Source organism: Cephus cinctus, unplaced genomic scaffold, assembly GCF_000341935.2.
Source record: "Cephus cinctus unplaced genomic scaffold, Ccin1 Ccin1_scaffold0690, whole genome shotgun sequence".
In the NCBI taxonomy this organism is placed as follows: domain Eukaryota; kingdom Metazoa; phylum Arthropoda; class Insecta; order Hymenoptera; family Cephidae; genus Cephus; species Cephus cinctus.
Genome location: NW_014333313.1, coordinates 875,406 through 898,352, shown reverse-complemented (window position 1 = coordinate 898,352; position 22,947 = coordinate 875,406). Strand labels below are relative to the sequence as shown.

The window sequence follows — 22,947 nt, the reverse complement described above, 5'->3', positions numbered from 1 at the left end:
CATTTTTAAATATACTTATCGCATTCATTTATTTTCTTATGGCGAAAAATTATATTTGAAAATTATCGAGCATTTTTAAATTCATTTCATCGACTTTTTCTCTAAGATATTTAAATCAACATTATCTTGAGTTATCAGAAAACAAAGGTATACGGATATTGAAGTAAACTGTAAAAAGCATAGCGCGTCAAGAATTCACTAATTAAGCAGTGTTTTACTCAGTTACTTTTTCTCTACGTTAAAATTACTTTCTTTTATATTATCACCACGTTAATTGTATAAGAATATCGTTCGTACTTGTAAAGAGACGAAGATAAGAGAAACCTAGATCGTAGTGACGCAGATCTCACATTTAAAAGTTTCGTGAGACTCTACGTAGTTTATTTAGTGGCATGGTTTACTGCTAAGTGCTCAACATTAATTTTTTTTTACATCATTCGAAACGTGTCTCCAGCAAACAGGCACCGCACATATGTCGAGCTCACGCACCATTCCGAAGAACAAAAAAAGCTTCCACTCGACAGTAGCTCCGTTAGCGTTGGCAGACTCGGAGGGATAGTGGAATTGAAATTTTTTACAACGACCCCTACTGTCGGCACATTGGTTCAGCTATTATGCGTGTCACGGCCACATAACATTATTCTGATGATCGCATCATCTCAATTCTTGATCGCGCATACCCTCGGAAAATGATCCAATAGTTTGGCACCAAGAGTAAAAATATGTTAGTATGAATAGATTTCGTTCTCCACTCTTCCGGCATAGCATAATCACGCTAAACATAAATATAAAATTGATATACATTTCGTACCATAAAAAAATTAACCACTATACTCTATAATTAAAAACCTAAAGGAACTTTATACAAAGAACGTATAATGTGATTTTACTATACCGAGTGTACCGTGAAAATTTTGCATTGAAATTAAAGTTATATAATATTACTAATTTATATTATTAAAGCAGGTAACAAACGTGAAGACTGGTGAGGATTCTTCTGGTGGTGCTCAGCAGCAAATTATTGGAAGCTTGTGCGATGATCCTAGAAGATTGAAGAGTGGGGCTGAGTTATCTTGTCCCTCGGCTGAGAAGATAGGTACAAAACCGAAGCGTAGATGGTCTTGGTTTCATTGCTCGCTGAGCAGTTGTCTCGGCAGTTTGCGCGTGTGTTGTGTAACGTTTAATTTGATTATTGTCAGGACAAGAAAGAAGCGGGAAGAGACTTGGTGACCGGAAGTGATTGGAAGTACCATGATGGCCCAGCATTACAGTATCACGGTCATTGCGTTGGTCGTCGTACTCCATCTCGAGCAAGGCAACAACTTGTTTAATTTATTATTCCTATTGCATTATCCCATTATCTATTCGAGCACTGACCTAGCCCCATTTCTGTAATTGTCGTAACTCGAGCATTCTATTTAAACGTTAATTCTCTTTTAAAATTCGTTCAGGTAACTCAAACACTGCTACGTTTCATGTTGTTTATACTAATTTAGTACTCGTAGAACGAATAATTAAAGCGATAATGAAATATTGAATTTTAGGCGATCGATTAACATGCGAACTTGAATATTAATTTTCTTAGGAATTATTTGGTTTGTGGTAATATTAATATGGTAATGGACAAAAGAGCGTTCTTTTCGTGTACGTTTTTATATTCACATTTATAATCTCAAGGCTACTTGAAAGATACTGTAGAATCGTGTGCGACTGCACATGGAGAAAAGGTTCGATCTTGTAAATATACTTAATCTTAGAATTAACTGAGAATTATTATTATTCTTATAAAGAAAGAGATATTATTTATCGAGTAAATATATGTAATAAAAATTTCTGTCACTCGATCGCGAGATATTCGTCCATGGACGAAGGACACACACACACACAGCAGGATTTCTTTCATTTTGTGTAAGTCGTTCTGAGACACTTATGATATTCGTATTTAATCGTGATATGATACTGTCGGCAAATAGACTTTTTGCGACGATCTTAGCTGATATTTATATCAAAAGGCAGAATAATCTTTTAATAGGGACTTCTCTTCAGCGTTTTCTTCGTTTAGATTAGATTTAGTTCTGCAGTTATCTTGTCTTCTGAGCTTCACGTTGCAGTCGAATATTTGCTTAGGAAATATCCTGTCCGTAGATTCAAAATAGGAGAGTTCCCAAGGTTTCGTGGCATGGTACATATCTTACTCATGTGAAGTTCCTCTGTGTAGATTTTGCTAGATTTTGTGGTAAATAATTATAGATTCTTTCGTGGAATGATAAAATTCTAGCGCTTCTGGTTCACTAATTTTATTTATTTTATGAACTCAAGCATCAAATGTCTGTCGGACAGTTTTTATCTTCCAGTGTCGTCACTTTAATCGTTTGCTTCTTTTTAACATAGTCAAGTTGAGATTTTATTATTGTCGGCTGAAGATTCAGATTAATTTGATACTTTGCACTCCGCTGTCCCCTTTCAGGGGACACCGTAATTCTAGCATATCACTCGGATTTCCCCCCTCAAGGGACATTAAAGTTTGTTAGTGATTACGGGGAATTAACTTATTCCAGCACAACTTTTTGAGAAATGCATGTTTTTCTGAAATTACCACAACGTGCCGCTGAGTAGCTAGTGGCTAACGTCCAGAATGGTTCGGAGTGCAAAGGGTTAATACTTTGCAAGACCGGATCTTGACTGAAAGAAACGTAGCCGTGAAATAAAAAAGAAAATCCAAGATTCAGGGTATGTAAGAAAAACATGTAGACTGAGAGTCTGTATATACCTTATAAATCTGCAATGCTGCAGACAAAAAACATGCTACAGTCCATGGAGCATTAGAACATTTCATGACATTTTATACTAGATATTTCTGTAAATAAGAGATAAGTTTTTATCTTCTTTATTAAAGACTGTTTACTTTTTATCCCAGCTAAACAGAATGTTCTGGTTCGACTTTTTTTGCCAAACTAATAATATATCTTACGTCATGTAGGAAATTCAAGTTCAGACATTATATTCTTATCTCATCACAGGAGTGGAATCGAGGATGGAATCTCAATTTGAAAAGTGTTGCGGCCTGGGTTCTTCATGGGCTTTACAAGAATTACGATGCGAATCCTTCGTGGGACCTGTTACCGGGGTTCCTCAAGTTGAACAAGGTCTCTGCCTTGAGGCTGTTGATATATGCTGTGTCAGGGCTTATCGAGAGAAGCAATGTCAGTTGGGCAAGAGTAACGCACGAGCTGGAAAAGCATGCCGTACCGATTCCAAGAACGTTAGTGATTATCAACGTGACTGTTGCGAAGGCTGCAAGCTGGGTAATGCAACTTAAATTATGGCACCTTCTCAGTTATATTCATTAATGTCAGCACATTTGTTCTTATCTTCTTAGGCATCCTAACCGGGTCAATGGGTCAGGGTTGTACCTTCAAGAAATTTAGTTTTGGAAAACCATGGGATCCTGCATTTTTAGAATGTTGTTATGAAGCTGCACCGAGTACTACTATTGACTCAACCAACGGTACTACTACTGTGTATACTAGTAGTACCAGTGGCACATCTTCTGTTACCAGCAGAAGTACCTCTGCTACTACCGATTCCTTGTCAACGTCCACAACGCCGTTAATGATTCCGCCACCTCGTTAGTATATGCTGCAGGCCTTTTAAATTTATTTTTATATTCATGGACGACGGTATAACATGTACTAATGAAGCTGTATTGCTTTTACAGCATTTGACGATATTTGTCAACTTATGAAAGGCATGCTCTGCTCGGACATTTGCATTCCGACAGTGGGATCCTTCACCTGTGCATGTCGAGAGGGTTTCACTTTGTTGGAAGATGGAAAAACCTGCAGGCAAGATATCCCAGTTGACAGATGTAAGACGGATAATCCTTGTGAACAAAAGTGTACGGATACTGGTGATACAGTGATCTGTAGCTGTGAGCCAGGGTACGTTTTAGCAATGGATAAACATTCCTGCGATTTGGAAACCACTACTACTAATGCCGTAGAAGCTGAGAATAATCTGTCGCCCCTCTGTCCATTTGGATATCAGTATAACGCAGTGTCACAAGTCTGCGACGGTATGTCTTCTGCTTTCAATGATTCTATTACATTCTTGCAAAAGTAGAATTATACTCTGATGCTCTTGCTATGATAATGTCCGCATTCTACTTGTTCGTGAGCCTTTGCGTGATGTCTGGTTATAATTGGAAGTTTTGTATATCATTGTTTGTCCTTGTACATGATGTCTACTTTAGACATCGATGAGTGTCAAAAGAATGTATGCCCTGGCCGCTGCGAGAACACTATAGGATCATTTGTTTGCTTGACTGGATCATCAACAGAGAAGCTGCAACATGAAGTTTGTCCTCCTGGTTATCGTTATGAATCAGCGATACAGCGGTGCGCCGGTAAGACTTGATCTGTTCAATAAATTCGACAGGTTTGTCATAAATCCTCCAGGACTGTCAATCTTTTAGATATCGACGAATGCACCGAATTACCAGATGCTTGTAACAAAGAGACACAGTTGTGCGTTAATATCCAGGGTAATTTTACTTGTCACGATCTGACAAGCGGCAAATCCTGTCCTGCTGGTTTCAAATTTGACGCTATCACCAAAACTTGCAAAGGTTCATTATTCTTCAGTTTATACAATATTTACACAAACGATATATCTTTAATTTTCCTCGTTATTCAGACGTGGACGAATGTACTGAAGGCATTCATGGCTGCTTACCCGAAATAGAGGCTTGTAGAAATATAGATGGAGCTTACGAATGTGACATAAAATGTCAGGGTGGATTCATCTTCAGCGTCAACCTTGGTGCCTGCATTGGTGAGTTGCACGTGAAACGGAAACTACAATGCACGCTGTCAACATTTTCATTTCTTGTATACATAAGTCATCGTACCATACGCTGTAAAGCACGTACATAGCAGCTATATGCGAGCCAGTTTTCTTCTGGGATTTAGTCATATAATAGTATTATACCACAGCATGCTGAAAAGAATGCAGTCCCTTCCGGTTCGTTGCCGGTACTCCATGCCGAGTCGTGCTCGCAATAGTTATTGACCCAGCATGCTTCGCAGATTGTTTTCACTGCATGTAAGTAAAAGAATCGTAACTTTCTGCAAAGTGCAGCTCTGCAGGCTTTAAGCATTTATTTCCAGATGTTGACGAATGCGCTGTCAATGCAACCGAACTATGCCCTGGATCAGAGTGCATCAATACCGTCGGAGGATATGAATGTTCTAAGCAAGAACGGCCAAGTACCAAATCTCAATGTCCTGCAGGCTATAAACCTACGACGAATCCTACAGAACCTTGTACAGACGTTAACGAATGCAACGAACAGTTACATTCTTGCGATTCTACTGAACGTTGTGTCAATGAAATTGGCAGCTATAGGTGTGATCCGTTATACTTTCGTGTTGAAAATGAATTTGACAATCTTTCGGACACATATAATTCTCATTATAAAGGTACAATGGAAATTGAGCCTACTACTAGTAATGAGGAGGATCAAAATGTTTCCGCTGTGAGGCCTATGTGTCTTCCGGGCTACACGTACAACTACAGTACTGAACGATGCGATGGTAGGTAATATCAGAAGTTATTAATCAATCAAATTGATAGATAATTTTATTATTCATCATACTTGTAGATATTGACGAATGCCAGACCATCAATAATAATTGCACTGGTCAGTATATGCAGTGTACAAATATACCCGGAACTTTTCATTGTGACTGTCGAAATGGATTTGAATTGAATCTATCAACATTAAAATGTCAAGGTATATTAATTATGCAATATTAAGTATATAATATATTTTAATCTATTATTCCTGTATATGGATAACTTCGGTTGCAGTATTGTTTTTAAAACATTGTCAGACTCTTCCAAAACTTTGTGTTTGATGTTGAAATTAAGGTGAAAGTTTTTCCTGTGTTTGTGTATAAGATATTACAGATATACATGCGATTGAGATGTATTTAGTTTCGCATGACTACTGGTTGGTAAAACATTGTAAAATTTAGAATTATTTTATTACACTGACTCTTACTCTAGACATAGATGAGTGTGCACGCGGGTTAATGACATGCAGCGCTGGGGAGCGATGTGTCAATTCTATTGGAGCTCATCAATGTTCTCCAGCATGTCCGCCAGGATTACAACCTGACCCTTTGGACGAGACTATTTGCCGGGACATCGACGAGTGCAAACTTGGTATTCATTCCTGTCCCGCCCAAACCCACGTTTGTGTCAACACAAATGGTTCATACGTCTGCGACGTCGTGACGCCTTGTCGCAATGGTTACATTAGAGATAAAGTATCTGGGGAATGCGTCGACATTGATGAATGTCAAGATGGACCAGGATGTCGGGAACATGAACATTGTCAGAACCTTCCGGGAAGTTATGACTGTTCCCCTTTGTGTGGACCAGGATGGCTTTTCAATACGCGCACGAAGAGTTGTCAGGACGTTGACGAATGTCTCTTGGGCCAGCATAATTGTCCACAAGGTACCCACACGTGTTCGAATACGAATGGTTCATTCACTTGCGTTGCTATACCACCCTGTGAGAATGGATTTCGAAGAGCTTTCGATGGAAGCTGTCAAGATGTCGACGAGTGCGTAGAAAATGTTCACAACTGTCTGCTAGCGAACCATCAGTACTGTGTAAATCGAGAAGGTAGTTTCGAGTGCATAACCAGACTACCAGCTTGCGACAAGGGTTACGAGTATTCATTAAGCTTACGACGGTGTGAAGATATCGATGAATGTACTTCAGGCAAATTTAAATGTGATTCGCGGTTAGGAGAGCGATGCATTAATTTACCAGGAAGTTACAAGTGTGAAAGACCGCATAGGGTCTTTTCACAGCAACAACCGGCCTGTCCTACCGGATATAAATACCATACTGGACAGAGACAGTGTTTCGGTACGTTATAATCCACTCCTTTCCCTTTATAGAATTCAATAATGATCTTTTCTATAATTTCTTACAGGATATATTGCTTGAAATCTATTATCTGTAATTGTTAATGCATGTGCAATTACTTTGTTCTACTGTGCATTAGGCGTGTTTGGCTTTTGTACATAGTGTCTTATCAGTGTTTAATGTTGCTTCCTCGTGATGATAACAGTTCTTGCATGAATTTTATTTTTGATACGTCACAGTGCAAATGTATATAACTTTATCAGATTAAGAAACAATGATTTCTTGTATTTATTGGATTTAATGATTAACAGATATCGACGAATGCAAAACAGATGCACATATATGTGGATCTGAGGTGTGTTATAATCAACCTGGTGGATATTCCTGTGCAAAGGCTCCTGTACCAGCTGCCCGTAAACCCAACAACCGTTGCGCAGCTGGTACACGATATACAAGAAATGGCTGTATGGATATTGACGAATGCAAGGAGATTGAGGATGCATGTAGCAGTGATGAAAAGTGCATCAATACTGTTGGTAGTTTCTACTGCAGTTGTAAAATAGGTTTTCGTCGTGATAATTTGACGCAAGCCTGTGTTGACATAAATGAATGTCAGCTACCGGAAAATGAATGCTTGCCCTCTCAACGATGCGACAATACTCTAGGTAGTTACACGTGTACACGATTTTTACCATGCGGCACCGGTTACACGTTAAACGTGGCTACTCAGATATGTGAGGATGATGATGAATGCATTCTGGGTACTCACGATTGCAGCGAAGGCTATCATTGTCGAAACACACTGGGATCTTATCGTTGCCATCGCAATACTCGGGTCTCGCAAAGTACTCCAGCGAGACCGTACGGTCCTTTTACGACAACAGCCACAACCACTAAAGAACCTGTCTTATGGCGACCTCCTAGTGTTGCACCTAGGTCGCCAATAACATGTCCTTCAGGTTATCAGATTAGTTCAAGACAGTGTGTAGATATCGATGAGTGCCAACAGGCTCAAAATCTCTGCGGAGCATTACGACGTTGTATCAACACCGTTGGATCTTATCATTGTGTCTCCAGGATAATTTGCGGCAATGGTTACCAAGCCGATTCCAGTGGTTTCCATTGTGTTGATATTGACGAGTGCGCCGATGGTTCCCATGATTGTGGACAAGGACAAACTTGCGAGAATAGACAGGGTGGTTATCTTTGCTCCTGTCCTCCAGGTCATACTATAGGTCCGAATAAGGATTGTGTAGATATTGATGAGTGTAGTATCTATGGAGGAAGCATCTGTAGCGCAAATGGCCAGTGCGAGAATACCATTGGTTCTTACCGATGTAATTGCAAAGAAGGTTTTGAAAGCTACGGTGCCAATAGCTGTCGAGACGTGGATGAGTGCCGACAAACCCCAGGACTGTGTCAGCATCTTTGTATCAATGTCTGGGGTAGCTACAAGTGCACTTGTAGATCTGGTTTCAGACTCAATTTGGATAACAGATCTTGTTCGGATGTCGACGAATGCACGGAATTTAAACAAAACAACATATGTGCCGGAATCTGTGAAAATACTCCTGGTAGTTATGCGTGCAAGTGTCCTAATGGTTATAGACTTGGTCAGGATGAACGATCGTGTCAAGGTAACATATTCAAGGTTTTAAATATCCTTATTTATTGTTATTTATTTAATAATTGTTTACTATTTATTACAGATATTAATGAGTGTGACGCAGGAAACGTATGCAGGTCTCCGGCAGAGATTTGTCAAAACATTCGAGGCAGCTACCGTTGTAATAAAATAGTGTGTCCATCTGGTTACTATAGGGATAATGAAAGACAAAAGTAATTATTGTATAAATATGCATAGTTCCCTACCATAATAGTAAATTATTATATTTTGATTTTAACAATACTTCTACATTCATTCTTTCAGTCGGTGCATTCGACGGTCACACTACTGTCAAAGTGGAGATGAAGTCTGCTTCAGGTTGCCATCGCATTATTCTTACAACTTCCTTTCCTTTGTAAGCATGATGCCAATTCCGCCAACTGGGCAGTTAGAGCTATTTACAATGCGTAGCAATCACTTGCCAGGATCAGTACTGCAATTTAGTATGACACTGGTAGATGTCAGAGCGCCACCCGGAGTAGTACGGGCTACCGAGTCTTGTTTCAGGCTCCGAAAGCCCAGTCTCTCGCAGGTAATTTTAGTTCTTACTCAGAGTGTACAAGGGCCTCAGGAGATTGAGCTTGATCTCAGTATGGAGATTTATCATAACACAATATTTGCTGGCAGTGCTGTTGCCAAACTACTTATAGTCATCTCGCAGTACGAGTTTTAAACTAGTGTGTATTATATGGAGTATGCCTCCGTGTAACAGTCTTTCTAATATTTGACTTTTTGTATTATACACGTCACATATGTACATGTTCCACAAATAGGTTGACGAATTGATATAGTATCTCATCTTTTTTAAAATGTACTTTTACACTGCAGGCAATTACTTAATGTTTTCCAATAAGATTATAATAATAGTGCTAATTAAAATAATGATTACTAGAATTGACATTTACAAATAGTCAAAAAACTTTTTAGGGCATACTAGATGCTCGCATAAGTATAACTAACTTATATGTAAGCAATAAATTTCATATACTTATTTCAATGCCTAGATTTTTTAATTTCAAATATCAAGGACTCCACTTTGCATTTGCTATTTATTTTTAAAAAATATTTATATTTAATATTATGTGATACATTTGGAAATTAATTATTTTACTAGTAAAAACACCCACGACAATACTCTGAAACTTTTATAAAGACCGTCAACCAAGACCATATTTGTATAATATATGTATACAATATAAATTTTGAAATTCCTATTTAATACCTTCATCCAATTTATTGATTATAGAGTCCCTCTAGTACTAGAGGGACTCTAATTGATTACATTGGTACTGCCGTTACTGATTATAGTCGTAGCATTCTTTATAATGATTTCGAAGCAGGAATTTGAGTACCGATAATTCTCTTACTATTGAAATTTTGTTTTTCAAACATGAATTTATGATCCAGAGTATCATAAAGAGCGTTTTAATTACTTCATTTAATATTTCCTTCTTTATGGAAGATTTATAAACATATTTCTGGCTTTTCTTACGAACGTGTAATGTAAAATCTATTGAAACTGTTGCCTGAAATATCGTCTACGACAAGACTTCCTGCTTTAGACAAAATATACTATTTGAAAAATATTTGTTTTTTCTCTTTATTTTTTCAAACTACTTCGATTTTACTCGAATAAGTACTAATTGTTAGACCACCAATAGCGCACTGACTTTGAACGGCTGCCAGTTTTCATCGCTTTCATGAAGAGGAAACTTTAGTTCCTCTGCGCATTATACCCTTAGAGCACGTATACTGTATATGAGTGACTGTAGACACATGTTTCTAGCCCTGTTCAGCCAAATAGCGCTTTTCTCTGGTTCAATAATGTCATACGTTATCTTCGCGTACATTTTGCAGTGATAGTGATACGTTCCTCGATAGAAATCTGTGCATGTATCGTGGCCAACAAAAAGTTTTGTGCAAAATGTCGCTCTTCAATAAACCAAAGCGAAATATACGACGGCGGCCGTTCAATGACGAGGATGAAGATAATGAGAACAGGATGGAGACCGAGGACGCACAGGCGATCAAATTGAAACCGAAGAAGAAGGATAAGCCAAAACAAACGCTCCTCAGCTTTGGAGAGGAGCTGGAAGAAGGTGAGAACCAAGAAAAAAAATTACGGACTGATTTTAGGATGCTTCAGTTTTTATTTCTATTTTATTGAACCTTACTGGGACTTGGTAATTCACCGTGAAATCGGAATTCTTATTACTTTATTTAGAGGTGGAAAGGATTGTAATGGATTAGGAGTTTTTTTAGAGTATTAATAATATCGAGAATTATTAATACTATTATATATACATGGTGGTATATGTTTCATTTAAAAGTAATGATTGCATAATTTGAAGCAAAAGGATATTTCTCTAGAATTTGACTATGTTATATTATATTGCACAGTGATGCTACGAGATTGTTAAAGGTATGAGAATATTTTGTTTTATGGAACAAATCTGTAATTGGTCTATTACTCGTTAGACTAAGAATATAATCGGGAGTTAATTGATATTTAGAGGAGGATGATTTGTTGTAGATAGTTGAATTATGAGGTGTATGATTAATTTATTATATGTATTTACAGCTGATGATGGTGAAGTTTTTAAAGTGAAGAAATCCTCCAGAAGCAAAAAACTGATGAAACAGCTAGATCACGAGAGGAAAAAAAAGAAAGGTGAAGAGAAAATGCAAGTGGACTCTGAGCAAGCGAACATGTCCATTAAGCAGGAAAAAGATTTAGAAATAAAGACAGACGATCTAGTAGTAAGCTATCTCTATGATGTTTTATTATTATTAGTACTTCTGCAATTTTAATGTCTTAATAATCTTTACTTTCTATCCTAATATGTAAGAACTAAGATCCTAATGTTTGACAAATTATTCGTAGGAAGGCTTCAATTTATATCTAATAACATGATAAATTATTGGCACATATATTTAATTGAAATAATAGGATCTTAGTTTACATTAAACTTTGCACAATATTAAAGCGAAAATGTGTCTAAAAAAGTTTGATTGTATAAAAAGTCTATGGGTTGCTAACAGGATTTAATTAGTTGACACAATAATGTCATTCTGATTAGACTAATTCTAACATGATCAAATTATTTCAGTGGATACGCATCTTTTTTTTTCATAAAATTTTATGAATAAAGCTTCAATAGCTCATCTATTCAAAATAAATTTCACAATAATTACTTAATTAACCTGTAGGTCCGATTTGACACATACTCTAACGCAAATACTTTTTCCTTATTAGGTTAAAATTAAAAATACAGGACCACTAATCTTAAATGGAAGAGCTGCCTTAGTGGCTGGGAAGGATGACTATACGTCCGAGGAAGAGGATGATGATCCGAATGGTCATAAATTCCGAAGGAATACTGATAGAGCCGATACAATGAAAATACTTTTAGAAAGTAGGTCTTCAAAATATCTTAAAATTTTATTTCTTTTCACATATGACTATAATATATTTTTATGCAGGTGGTTGTATACCGGATGCAGCAATGATTCATGCAGCAAGAAAACGCAGACAAAAAGCTAGAGAATTGGGAACGGACTACATCCCTATAGAAGAACAAAGGTAGTAATAACAAGAAATGTAGAAACTATTTCGATATAATTATAAGTACAAAAAATGATATCTTCTTCAATATTTTTAGTGAAGATAAAGGAAAGTCAAGGTTAATCCGTGAAGAGGATCATGATAGAAGCGATGACGATGATTCTCAAGATCGAATTGATATGACCGTGAATACAGATGCTCGTGATAAAGAAAAAAGAAGAGAAGCTTTCCTTGCATCGCAAGCTCAAGATAAACGTTCGTCTAATAAACATATTAAAACTATTATCAGAAACTCTTCAGACTCAAATATGTTTCTCACAACAGTTTCAGATGACGAGTGTGAGCACAGCATTGACGAGGAAGAATGGGAAACGCAACAGATTAGAAAAGGCGTAACCGGAGCACAGGTATATAGTTATATAAAAATTGAACTATTAAGTGATAATTTACTGACTATAAATATAAAAAATTTCTTATCAGATTGCAGCTGCACAACAAGATTCTATTATGCAACAACAGTACACAATGGGTATGAGCGTGAATCCAATGATGGGATCAGGATTACCCGTGGATGTATTAATGATGCCTGCCCCACCACCGCCCCCATCTATGCATCCACCGGATCCAACGAAGATCGTACCAATTTCCCCGGAGGAAGTTGTTAATAAAATTCGTGGAAGGTTGTATATCGTACACATATGAATTATAAATTATCGAAATTAAAAACTTCAATATCATATACGTGGAAATCATTGTGGCTAATGTAATTTTTTTATATTTTTTTTAGATTGGACAGTTTGCGCGAGGTACACAGACGTCATCAACTTGATCAGGAACAGTTAGAGCAAGAGTTAGGGCAGACTCTTAAGGAATTGGACCAGGGTGAACTCCGTGCGCCAGAACTTGCACAGCGCTTCAGATATTACCAAGAGTTGCGTGGGTATGTCACTGACTTGGTAGAGTGTCTTGATGAGAAGGTGGGTTTACACGCTGTCACGTTTTTTTTTGAGCATTGGGGTTTTCAACGCAATGTATGATTCATTAAATTATTATTACAATTAATAACGTGCCCACATATTGCATATCTTGTAAATTGAATAGCTTTAAAAAGTCTGAATGAAAAATCTTAATTATGGATTCTATTTGTTTTTACGTATTCTTCAATATTCTTCCATACATTAGTCATATAAATATATTACAATCCTACATTGCCGGGGGTCAGAATCTTCTCTGTATTAGAAACTCTAGAAATAAATAGTCGTAGAGAACGTAATCGTTATATATAATAAGATAAGTAAGTATATAATAATACTAAAAGATAAAATCCTGTATTCCATGTCTTGAAAGAAGTCTAGTGACTAAGGAATTTAATCAGCTTTAATTCAAGTGTATGATTTTTTGACTATTCTTTATAGTTGTCTTATATGTTTTACTGTGCACTTGTAACACGGAGGCTGATTGTTTTCTCAAGTCAATGAACTTCTCTTGCTAAACAGAAGTTCACACGTTCTTTCTTTGTTAGCTGCCTCTCGTTGTGGGATTGGAGCAGCGCTGGTTAGAACTGTACGGAGAACGAACAACTGAACTGATGGAGAGGAGACGTCAAGACACAAGAGATCAAGCCGAAGAAATAACAACAGCTGCCAGTCAGTTATTTCTTACTACAATTATTTTCAATTATTCACATCATCAAGAATCATAGACTAAAATACATATCATTGCACTGCAGTACCTTGCAACATCCTTTGATATTATGAACATCGTAATTAATCTGCTGGTAAATGATTTCTTATTTCAACAGGAGGGCAAACTATGAGGAGAGGTCCAGAGGATGAAGCTCGGATTCGCCGTGCTACAGAAAGAGAAGGCAGAAGAGCTCGTCGTAGAAGAGCCAGAGAACTGACTCCGACGTTACCTAAACACATTGACGGCATGTCCAGCGACGATGAGGTCACCGAACAGCAAAATCTTGCATTTAAACAGACAAAGGGTATGGGCCTGTAGTAATTGTATGAAAAGCAATCCATTCACTTTCTTGTTTAACTGTATTACTTATGTTTTTTATTTACAGAGGACATTGACAACGAGAGTAAAGATATATTTTCTGACGTCGTCGATGACTTCTGTACTGTTAGGGGCATATTATCGAAATTGGAATCCTGGAGGGAAACAGACTTGGATGCATATATGGAAGCATATGTTCCCTTATGTATACCTAAAATAATCTCCCCGATTATTAGATTGAAACTTGTCACGTGGAATCCAATTATGGTAAAGTATTGGACGTAAAGGACTTCTTAAGGATATTAATACTCATTGATGGAAATGTATAACTGTTAATATTTTTTTAAATCAGGAAAGCACGGATCTCGAAAGAACGAAATGGTATAACACGTTACTACTGTATGCATTGGATAATAAGGAAACTGAAGATTCTTTGAAACGCGATCCTGACGTCAGACTCGTGCCGTTTACGATGGAGAAAATTGTTCTTCCAAAACTCACATGTACAAAAAAAAATATAATTTTTATCGTAATTCACTGTTTAATATCAGAATGTCTTTATTGATGAAAATTGTTTTATAATTTACAGCTATCGTCGATAAAATATGGGATCCAATGTCTACCTCTCAGACTTTACGACTAGTAGGCACTGTGAGCCGCCTCATTAGGGATTATCCAAATTTCAACAGTTCCAGTAAGCAGTTAGAACTGCTGTTTAATGCTATCTTAGATAAAATCAAGGCAGCAGTTGAAAACGATGTTTTTATACCGATATTTCCAAAACAGTAAGTTCATTCGTGTCTTCGGCATATAATATCCATAAGAATTAAAAATGAAACGTGTATCTACTTTGTAGAGTTTTGGATACGAGGCACCAATTTTTTCAAAGGCAGTTTGCAATGGCTGTCAAGTTGCTGCGTAATTTATTAAGTTGGCAAGGACTTCTCGGTGACACTCAACTAAAAAACTTGGCACTTGGATCTCTTTTGAACCGATACCTCTTGGCTGGGCTAAGAGTGTCATCTCCAGTCGACGCCCTTGCGAAAGCAAATATGGTAAGTGGTAATTGTTTATCGAATGAATTATTTTCTATTTAAAAGAATCATTTTATTCAGAACAATTATACTCTTTGCAGATAATGAGTACTTTACCACGAGCGTGGCTTCAGGGAGAAACAATTGAACAACTCAGGATGTTTGCCACATTAATTCAACAACTCAGTGAACAATTGGATCAAGCGAATCCAGCTCATAAGTAAGACGATAAGCTTTTTTAATGAACCATCGTTTTCTCGGCTTTTATGTTATCAGCATTCATAAAAAGAAAAAATTTATTTTACAGTGAGGGCTGGGAATATTCCAAATCGATCCTGAAAATCATAAAACCGTTGTAACGTAATAACGTAATTACCTATTAAATGTCCAGCAAAATTCTTGATTAAATTTTTATAGTTGTAACAATAAGCGTACGATATAGTTTTATATTGCAAGAAAAAAAAGGTCTTGTGTATTCTAATAAGACGATGCAGTTATTTAATGTTTTTAGGTGTACAATATAAAAAGACAGTTTTGTATAGTAACACGTAATAGGAAGATTTATCTTCAGTACGATCCGCTGTTTCTAAACGTTTAGCAACACGGTATATAATACAGTTAGATTCTTGTAAATAATAAAGAGAGTTGAAAAAGAAGTTCTATTCTTGTCTTATAATTTATTAATTATTATTTATTAATTATTATCCAATTACATTTCATATCTCATTCGTAATAAATAAGTCAATGAAGTGAAATCACTTGAGAAATTATTTCTGTTTCTTAACTTACCTAGCATAATACCACGGGGGTTCTATTTATAGATCAATGCATTCAAAACCCTGTATAATTTAAAAGAAATTTCTTATCGTTACAGATAAAAGATAACAGGCCAGATGCTGATATGCAAAGGGTCAGAGGTCTTCTTGTCACGCATCTTTCCCTCAACCATTGTACAGGGTGTTCCGAAATTACTGGTCCTTACGAGATACCCCGTAAGGTCCGATAACTTCACAAAGCCTTGCATACATGTTGCATCTAACCGTTGGGATTCCAGAAAAATGTAAAAAATCATAAATTTCCTAAAGAGCATTTGCCTTGTCACTGGATTGTGCAATAGTGTCCTATGCCCATGACACAATGACAAAATTATTGACAATGAATTTGTACCGTCTCTTTAATCACTGTGTTACGATGCATTGAACGTAGGTCAAGTCTATTTCTATACTGATAAAATCCAAAGAATTGACTTTGTTACCATGCATAGTATACAAACTGGTCCTGCAATGCAAAGTGGATGGAATGTTTTATAATCAATATAGAACCAAAGTATCGAAGATCTGATGGTTGTAAAAATATTCTATCATTAGAGCAATTCATTAATTTTTTACGTCTCTGGATTGCTATACGTAAACTCTACATGAGAGTACATGATCCAATTGAAGATAATCGGCTGTCGGGATAATTCCAACTCACACTATAACGAGACGTATAGGCTTGGGTCACTGCGATAGGAACTATAAGGGTCATCTCCGGACTTTCATGATACCAGTCCGCTGCGGCATAGCTACGATCACACATCATGAGCCATACAGGTACGACATAAAAATTTGTATTTATTCAAGTGATCATTTAATTTGGACTTACCAGAATTGCATTGACAAAATTAAAAATAGAAATTTACAGAGTATTTTTTTTCTTAGTATATTATTTATTATCTCTTCTTCTCATTTGTATGCATTATATAATATGATGTGTATTATAATATGTTTTTGCTCATCATAGTCATCAGGGATGTGAGTAATACAGGATATTAGTGCTCTGAAAATGTATTGACATATGTATGTTTCATCTTCGCAGACTGTCATCCCAGGAAATTTCTTCTGCGATGTTATATGGGCAAGATCCTTTTTATATTGGCTTTATCATTTTATGGCAGCGTGGCAGAGAATATCTTTGAACCAGGGAAAGAATATGTGTATTCATACAATGCCACTTCAAATTCTGGTGTGCTGTTGCCTATTACAGCTGCTTCGTCCTGGGGTATTTATGGGACACTGGTGGTCCAGGTCCCAGAGGAGGATGTTGTTGTAATGCAGGTAAGACATTGTTGAAGATATTGTTTTGCTGTATTTAATACCATTAATTACTTTTTAGTTGAGAGATTTACAAATGGATATGCAAAATGGACCGCCTGATGGGCAAAGAGAATTTATAGATGTTGGGAGTCAAGTTAATGAAATGTCAAAGCCCTTTAAAGTGACGTATAAAATGGGATTAGTTGAGAACTTTAGCATTGAAGCAGAACCTGTTTGGACGACAAATATTAAAAGAAGCATCGTCGGAATTTTACAATTGGATTTATCTAGTTTAAAAAAACAGGCAGCGTTTCACTCTAAAGAGGTAGACCTTTGTCAGAGATCTTCTTTTTAAACGTACGAATTAATTCAATTGATTTTCATTGATATTTAATCGACAGGTCAACCATTACGGTCAATGTTATATTGAGTATGTAGTCAGTCCTCAAGCGACCGATGAAATTTTCGTAATGAAATCGACTGATCCAAGGACATGCGTTGGACATCCCTTTTGGAGTTGGAGTAATGTTCCAGTAATGCTGTGTCCGAATAACGATCAAGTATTTATCAATATGTTTAACACATCAATAACTTAATAATCGGAGATTAATACTGTGTATACATTATTTTTAGAATCCAGTATTAAAATCTAGTGAGAGACTTTATAGGGTGAAGTCAAGTGATGCCAAAAATACTATTTTATATATTAACGCAACAGGAGGAATATATGTGCAGCCATTTCAAAGTCTCGGTGAGGCGCAGTTCCTATTTACACAGTAAGTGTTAAACAATATTTATATATAAAAATTGTATTTATGTAACGAGTAACTATACGTGGCATTTTGTTTCATCTAAAACAGACAAGTTTTTACTTTGTTATCCACGGACAATCTAAGGGATAAAATCTCTACAAGTGAATTATTTACTACAACCATTCAGCATGTACTTCCGGAAAATGATTTTACTCAAGGAAGAGGATTACACGATAAAGATGATGTATTTGAATCTGTAAGTTGAAAATAGTATTGAAATCTGTACATAACTTCATCAGGACTTAAACACTGATAATATCTCAGATAGGAGTTTTGCTGGATAGATTGAGCCAGCGACTTGAAAATCCTGGATTGGATACAGAAATTCATAATTTACATAATACAACAATTTCTCAACTTCTCTTCTATCTCAGCATGTTGGATCAGGCCGACCTACAAGTGGCTTACAATAAAATATCTGGTACCAGTTACAAAGAGGAAACCATAAGGTACAAGGAATTACATGAATGAATCTTTCTACTACATATTTCAGTGGATAAATATCTATTATTCTATTTGTATTAGGAATATGTTCCTCGAAGCCTTACCACAGGTCGGAAGTAAAGAAGCAGCCTTGTTTGTTCAAAATTTAGTTTTAAACAGGAAAGTCTCGGATATAACTGCAATATATCTTTTGACACATTTACCATTTCACATAAGAAAACCGGACATTCAATTGTTAGTAAGTTTGCAAACTTTACTCAATCCTCCTGAAAAAGTATCGCCAGAGGTACACAATACAGGAATTCTTACATACGGCACATTAATTTACAAAACATGTCTGCTGTATTGTCCATATGAAATGTTGGACGATTACGTGCGCCTTTATCTTGACAAATTTACAGGTAAATAAAAGAAATTTAATTGACAGTGTAAGAACTTGGAAGTTATCGCTACTTAGTGTTTGTAGCGTTGATTAACAAATTATTTTTTCAGAAAGCAAACAGTATGAGAAGAAAATGGTTTGGCTTGAGGGATTGTCTAACATACAGTTGGGGAAAGTGGTGGAATTTCTGGAACCTATAGCTAGTGGTAGTAATTCCGAATCTCGACATTTGCGTTTTTTAGCTGCCTGGGCATCTTTGCCAACTGCTCCTTTAAGACCAGATGTGGTCAGTAAAGTTATTATGAATTTTTGTCTTCTCGTTCATTACAAGACACTAATAAGAAATAATTCATCACAGATATATCCAGTCTACTGGCCAATTTTAGTTAATCGGACAGAACTTCTTGAAATGCGAATAGTAGCAATGACTTTATTAATTGTTTCAAGTCCTTCATCAAGTCGATTGATATCACTTTATTGGTATATGCAAGGAGAACCAGATCAGCATCTCTACAATTTCTTTTATACCACTTTAAAATCAATGGAGCATACAAATTTCCCGTGCTACACGCAGATGTAAGTTTCTGATAAAGACAAGAATAACTGAAGATGCGATAAAGGATAAATTAAAAGTTTTACATAATTTTTATTACAGCGGTGGTATTGCTGCACAATTTACACGTGTACTCAGAAAGCCAGCGAGTAATCAATACATAATGACTGGCAATTATTTACTTGATTATCAAGATACTTTCCGAAACTTTGGTGCTATGTTACATGCAATTATTATTGCTGATCCTCGTACAAATGTTCCAACAGTGTCTCATATTACATTAAACAATCATGGTATTGGTACTAACTTGAATCACGTGTCGGTAAGTAAAGAATTATTTTATAAGAAGCTGAAATATATGAGCAGATATATTAAAATCATTATCTTACCATTGTAGCTGTATATCAAAGACGATGGAATTTTCACTGGAGTATTAGAACATTTACAGAATTTTACTCGTGTTAAAGAAGTCTTGCAGACTTTTAAATTACCAGAAAGAATAGAGAAGCCGTTGCACATGGAAATAATTGCAAGAGTACAACAGAAGGCTGTTCTGTGCATGTACTTTAATCAAACTAACATCAAAAAGGCTTTAAAAAGTAAGATTACTTTTATCAGTCTCTGACTCTATAAGTATATTATACTATTATTTGTAAACACTGTATATTTCATAGTTATGTTGTCCATGGTTGAAAACGCTTATCATGTGTATGAGAATATGGAATTCCATATTAATCAACAACGTATTAACGTACCTCTTACTATGGAATCCGTGCAAGTCACTGATTTGGGTACTAACGTAAAAATTGCTGGTACTGTCACATCATTGTTTTCTATGAGAGGAAATTTTACTCACACCTCTGTTGGTCGTAATAATCACGTTATATTACGGTACGCTGCAACACTTGTGATAAAGGAAAAAGATAGTGCGAAATGTATATAAATTTATTTTCAGTACATCAATTCATGGAACTGAATCAGTTGCCTCTTATAATCCATTTACTGATTTATGGCATGGAGCTGAACGTGAACAATCTATCCATGGTTATTTTCCTGTCAATGTGACAGTTGGAATTACGGATAAATTATTTTTGTCGTACATTACACCTAGTGGTAAAGATTTATCATTCTTTATATAATAGTTGATTAAAAGTGTCAGCTACAATGTATTCTTGTTTTAGAATACATTAGAACTGGAGTGACAGCTCATGTAAGAACCGTGACGTCTGTTATCAGTACCAGAAAGAGGACAATATTGAAAAATATATGTAAATCGTGTCAGGAAATATATACTGTGAGAAAACTACCAGAAAATACATTAAAGGTAATACATTCTAGATCAATTAAAATAATCAAAGTTTTAGAGGATTAATTATATATGTAATATATTAGGATACAAAACTCTTTGATGTGGAAGTTCCTGAACTGGGTGGGCAGTTGTGCGTAAAGGTATTTGATTGTGAAAGTCAAATATCACACGATGAACTTCTAGGGGATGTGCTATCATCACACCGTAGCAACTATCAGTAATTATTGCAATAACTTTAACATAATTTATTATTTATATTGCTGTCACTTCAGTTAATATTTTGACACTTTCTTTATGTTTTGTTAGAATTTGGCCAGTTATTCGATCTGGAATGCTGGGTACACACGTGGTGGACTATTTTACTTACGTACCTCCAGGAGGAAGCTGTGGGTTGGCAGCATATATAGAACCCCACAATTTGCATTCACAAGACAGTATTGGAAAACCAACAGAGGTCTTTATCCATTAGTATCCTTTGCATCTCCGGTTACAATATCAATGAAAATATTTTTTTTTCATTAGGTGAAACTCGAATATAGTAAAAATGATCAGTATCACGGGTTCTTTCTAACGCGTCGGGAATTGGGATCATTGAATGTGCTTCAAAAGTGGAGCGTTGTAATTTTCTATGAAACAACAAGTTGGATATCCGACAAGTTAAAAATCAAAGCCAGCCGTACAGTACCCGGCGGAAAAGTCATGAAAGTAATGTCAATACATTAATAAATTTAATTTCAGAATATTTTAAGCAACTAGTAAATTTTTTTTACGGTCATTTAGATTTGCATTAACATTGACAGAGACAGTCTTTGGGAATGGGACTTTTTAAGCACAAAACCAAGTGACCCATCTTCAATTAAATTACATATCGCATGGGGACCAGCCGATTCGGCTGCGGGAAGATGTACAGGTTCCTCCGTATTATTAAATCTAGTTGGTGAAATCAGTTCCGAGCAATTAATCGAAAGCGCACAGAAGAAATGGCCTTATCAGGAATGTAAGGAACAAGCACGTGGAAAACGATTCACTCCGTACACAGAAGCATGTTACTTAGCTTCCAGAGAATTATCGACATTACGAAAATATGAAATATTTGTCAGATATGAGAATGTAAGTAATTGTGGTAATGAAAGATTTTTTCATAAAATTAAAATTCCAATATTTGTTTTCCAGCTACCTGAAAAATTATCAAAGACTGCCTGGAGGCTACGTGCCATTTATGATTTAATGGGAGGAAATAGTAGCGTTGCTTTGAATACTGACCAATTTTTTGTAACTGCAATATTTCCAAAGGACTCTAGTTCTGGAGAATTGCATCTCAACAAAGACAAAGTGGATATAAAATATAATCCATATATCGTCGATTACTTTTTAACAAGAACAAGATTGCATAAATATATGGACAATCCACTGATTCAAACATTTTTCAGTGGGTATTGTCTTATAAATTATTTCAAGGAAGATGTATATGATGTGGTAATTAATTATTTTAATTATAGGTAGTTGTGTATTAACACCCACCAGTATAAGGACATCATATAATGTGTCAATTTCGTTAAACAAAGTTCAAGAGGTCCTGATGCTCGGTGACTGTAAAGACAATCCAGGTTTTACAATATCTGCTATAAACAATGCGGATACTGTCAATATTATTTTTAATGATGAAACTGATAGCTTGAAAATTATTCCTAACGAAGAAGGTGGTGCCGTTTATAATTATGAACAATATTTACCGTTACCACAAAACTTTCAGTTTCAGTCTATGAATCAAAAAAAGTAAGTACCCAGTTTATACGTACACATAGGTAAAAGATGTATGTTTGAGGATTTTTTAAGGATGCTATGTACTGTACAGTATAGTTGTAATATTTTATCATTAACAGATAACTGTTTTTCAGATTAAGGTTGGATAATAGATCTGTAGATCTTATAGTTCCTGGTTTTTTAATATTCCTACACTGGACTCAAGAGCAAGTATTGATCATTTATCCAAATTTTCGAAAAGAATCTGCGTGTGGACTGTGTACTGCCACAAACTCGAATATAGGAGACGCATATGTAAAGCTCTAGAAACATATGTCATGTAATAATACATTTTGTAAAACGTATTTTATTCATTGTTACGAATAAAAATATAAGTGCCATATCGCAATACGAG

The 22,947-nt window shown here is 35.9% G+C and overlaps 3 protein-coding genes across 5 annotated transcripts; all 3 read left to right on the top strand.

Moving 5' to 3' along the window:
- Positions 1 to 140: 140 nt before the first annotated feature.
- Positions 141 to 9,811, top strand: LOC107269861 (fibrillin-2). Of its 3 annotated transcripts, none has more exons than XM_025087231.1 (15): positions 141 to 724; positions 967 to 1,096; positions 1,200 to 1,315; positions 3,021 to 3,305; positions 3,380 to 3,628; positions 3,719 to 4,075; positions 4,253 to 4,405; positions 4,475 to 4,627; positions 4,696 to 4,833; positions 5,169 to 5,594; positions 5,663 to 5,794; positions 6,070 to 6,945; positions 7,257 to 8,582; positions 8,655 to 8,784; positions 8,876 to 9,609. In XM_025087231.1, the coding sequence occupies exons 3-15, from the start codon at positions 1,252 to 1,254 to the stop codon at positions 9,282 to 9,284; spliced, it is 4,698 nt and encodes a 1,565-aa protein (XP_024942999.1). In that variant the 5' UTR covers positions 141 to 724; positions 967 to 1,096; positions 1,200 to 1,251; the 3' UTR covers positions 9,285 to 9,609. The 3 variants fall into 3 exon arrangements, with proteins under 3 accessions (XP_024942999.1, XP_015599681.1, XP_024943000.1); XM_015744195.2 differs by having other exon boundaries at positions 964 to 1,096; XM_025087232.1 differs by lacking the exons at positions 141 to 724; positions 967 to 1,096; positions 6,070 to 6,945 and having other exon boundaries at positions 1,110 to 1,315; positions 8,876 to 9,811.
- Positions 9,812 to 10,335: 524 nt separating this feature from the next.
- On the top strand, positions 10,336 to 15,870 carry LOC107269865 (PAX3- and PAX7-binding protein 1). The gene is made up of 16 exons (XM_015744198.2): positions 10,336 to 10,710; positions 11,193 to 11,371; positions 11,868 to 12,027; positions 12,095 to 12,194; positions 12,274 to 12,431; positions 12,501 to 12,583; positions 12,657 to 12,856; positions 12,964 to 13,153; positions 13,699 to 13,822; positions 13,978 to 14,166; positions 14,248 to 14,447; positions 14,533 to 14,683; positions 14,770 to 14,965; positions 15,037 to 15,235; positions 15,316 to 15,434; positions 15,522 to 15,870. Exons 1-16 carry the CDS (start codon positions 10,503 to 10,505, stop codon positions 15,571 to 15,573), a joined length of 2,508 nt encoding a protein of 835 aa, XP_015599684.1. The 5' UTR covers positions 10,336 to 10,502; the 3' UTR covers positions 15,574 to 15,870.
- A 144-nt stretch (positions 15,871 to 16,014) lies between these two features.
- LOC107269863 lies at positions 16,015 to 22,943 on the top strand. The gene is made up of 22 exons (XM_015744196.2): positions 16,015 to 16,806; positions 17,072 to 17,310; positions 17,369 to 17,614; positions 17,691 to 17,849; positions 17,923 to 18,065; positions 18,150 to 18,297; positions 18,366 to 18,550; positions 18,627 to 18,946; positions 19,038 to 19,213; positions 19,286 to 19,503; positions 19,583 to 19,802; positions 19,878 to 20,079; positions 20,155 to 20,371; positions 20,436 to 20,593; positions 20,662 to 20,804; positions 20,873 to 21,006; positions 21,096 to 21,243; positions 21,312 to 21,494; positions 21,570 to 21,899; positions 21,963 to 22,218; positions 22,289 to 22,565; positions 22,688 to 22,943. The coding sequence occupies exons 1-22, from the start codon at positions 16,794 to 16,796 to the stop codon at positions 22,857 to 22,859; spliced, it is 4,287 nt and encodes a 1,428-aa protein (XP_015599682.1). The 5' UTR covers positions 16,015 to 16,793; the 3' UTR covers positions 22,860 to 22,943.
- The last annotated feature ends 4 nt before the right edge of the window (positions 22,944 to 22,947 follow it).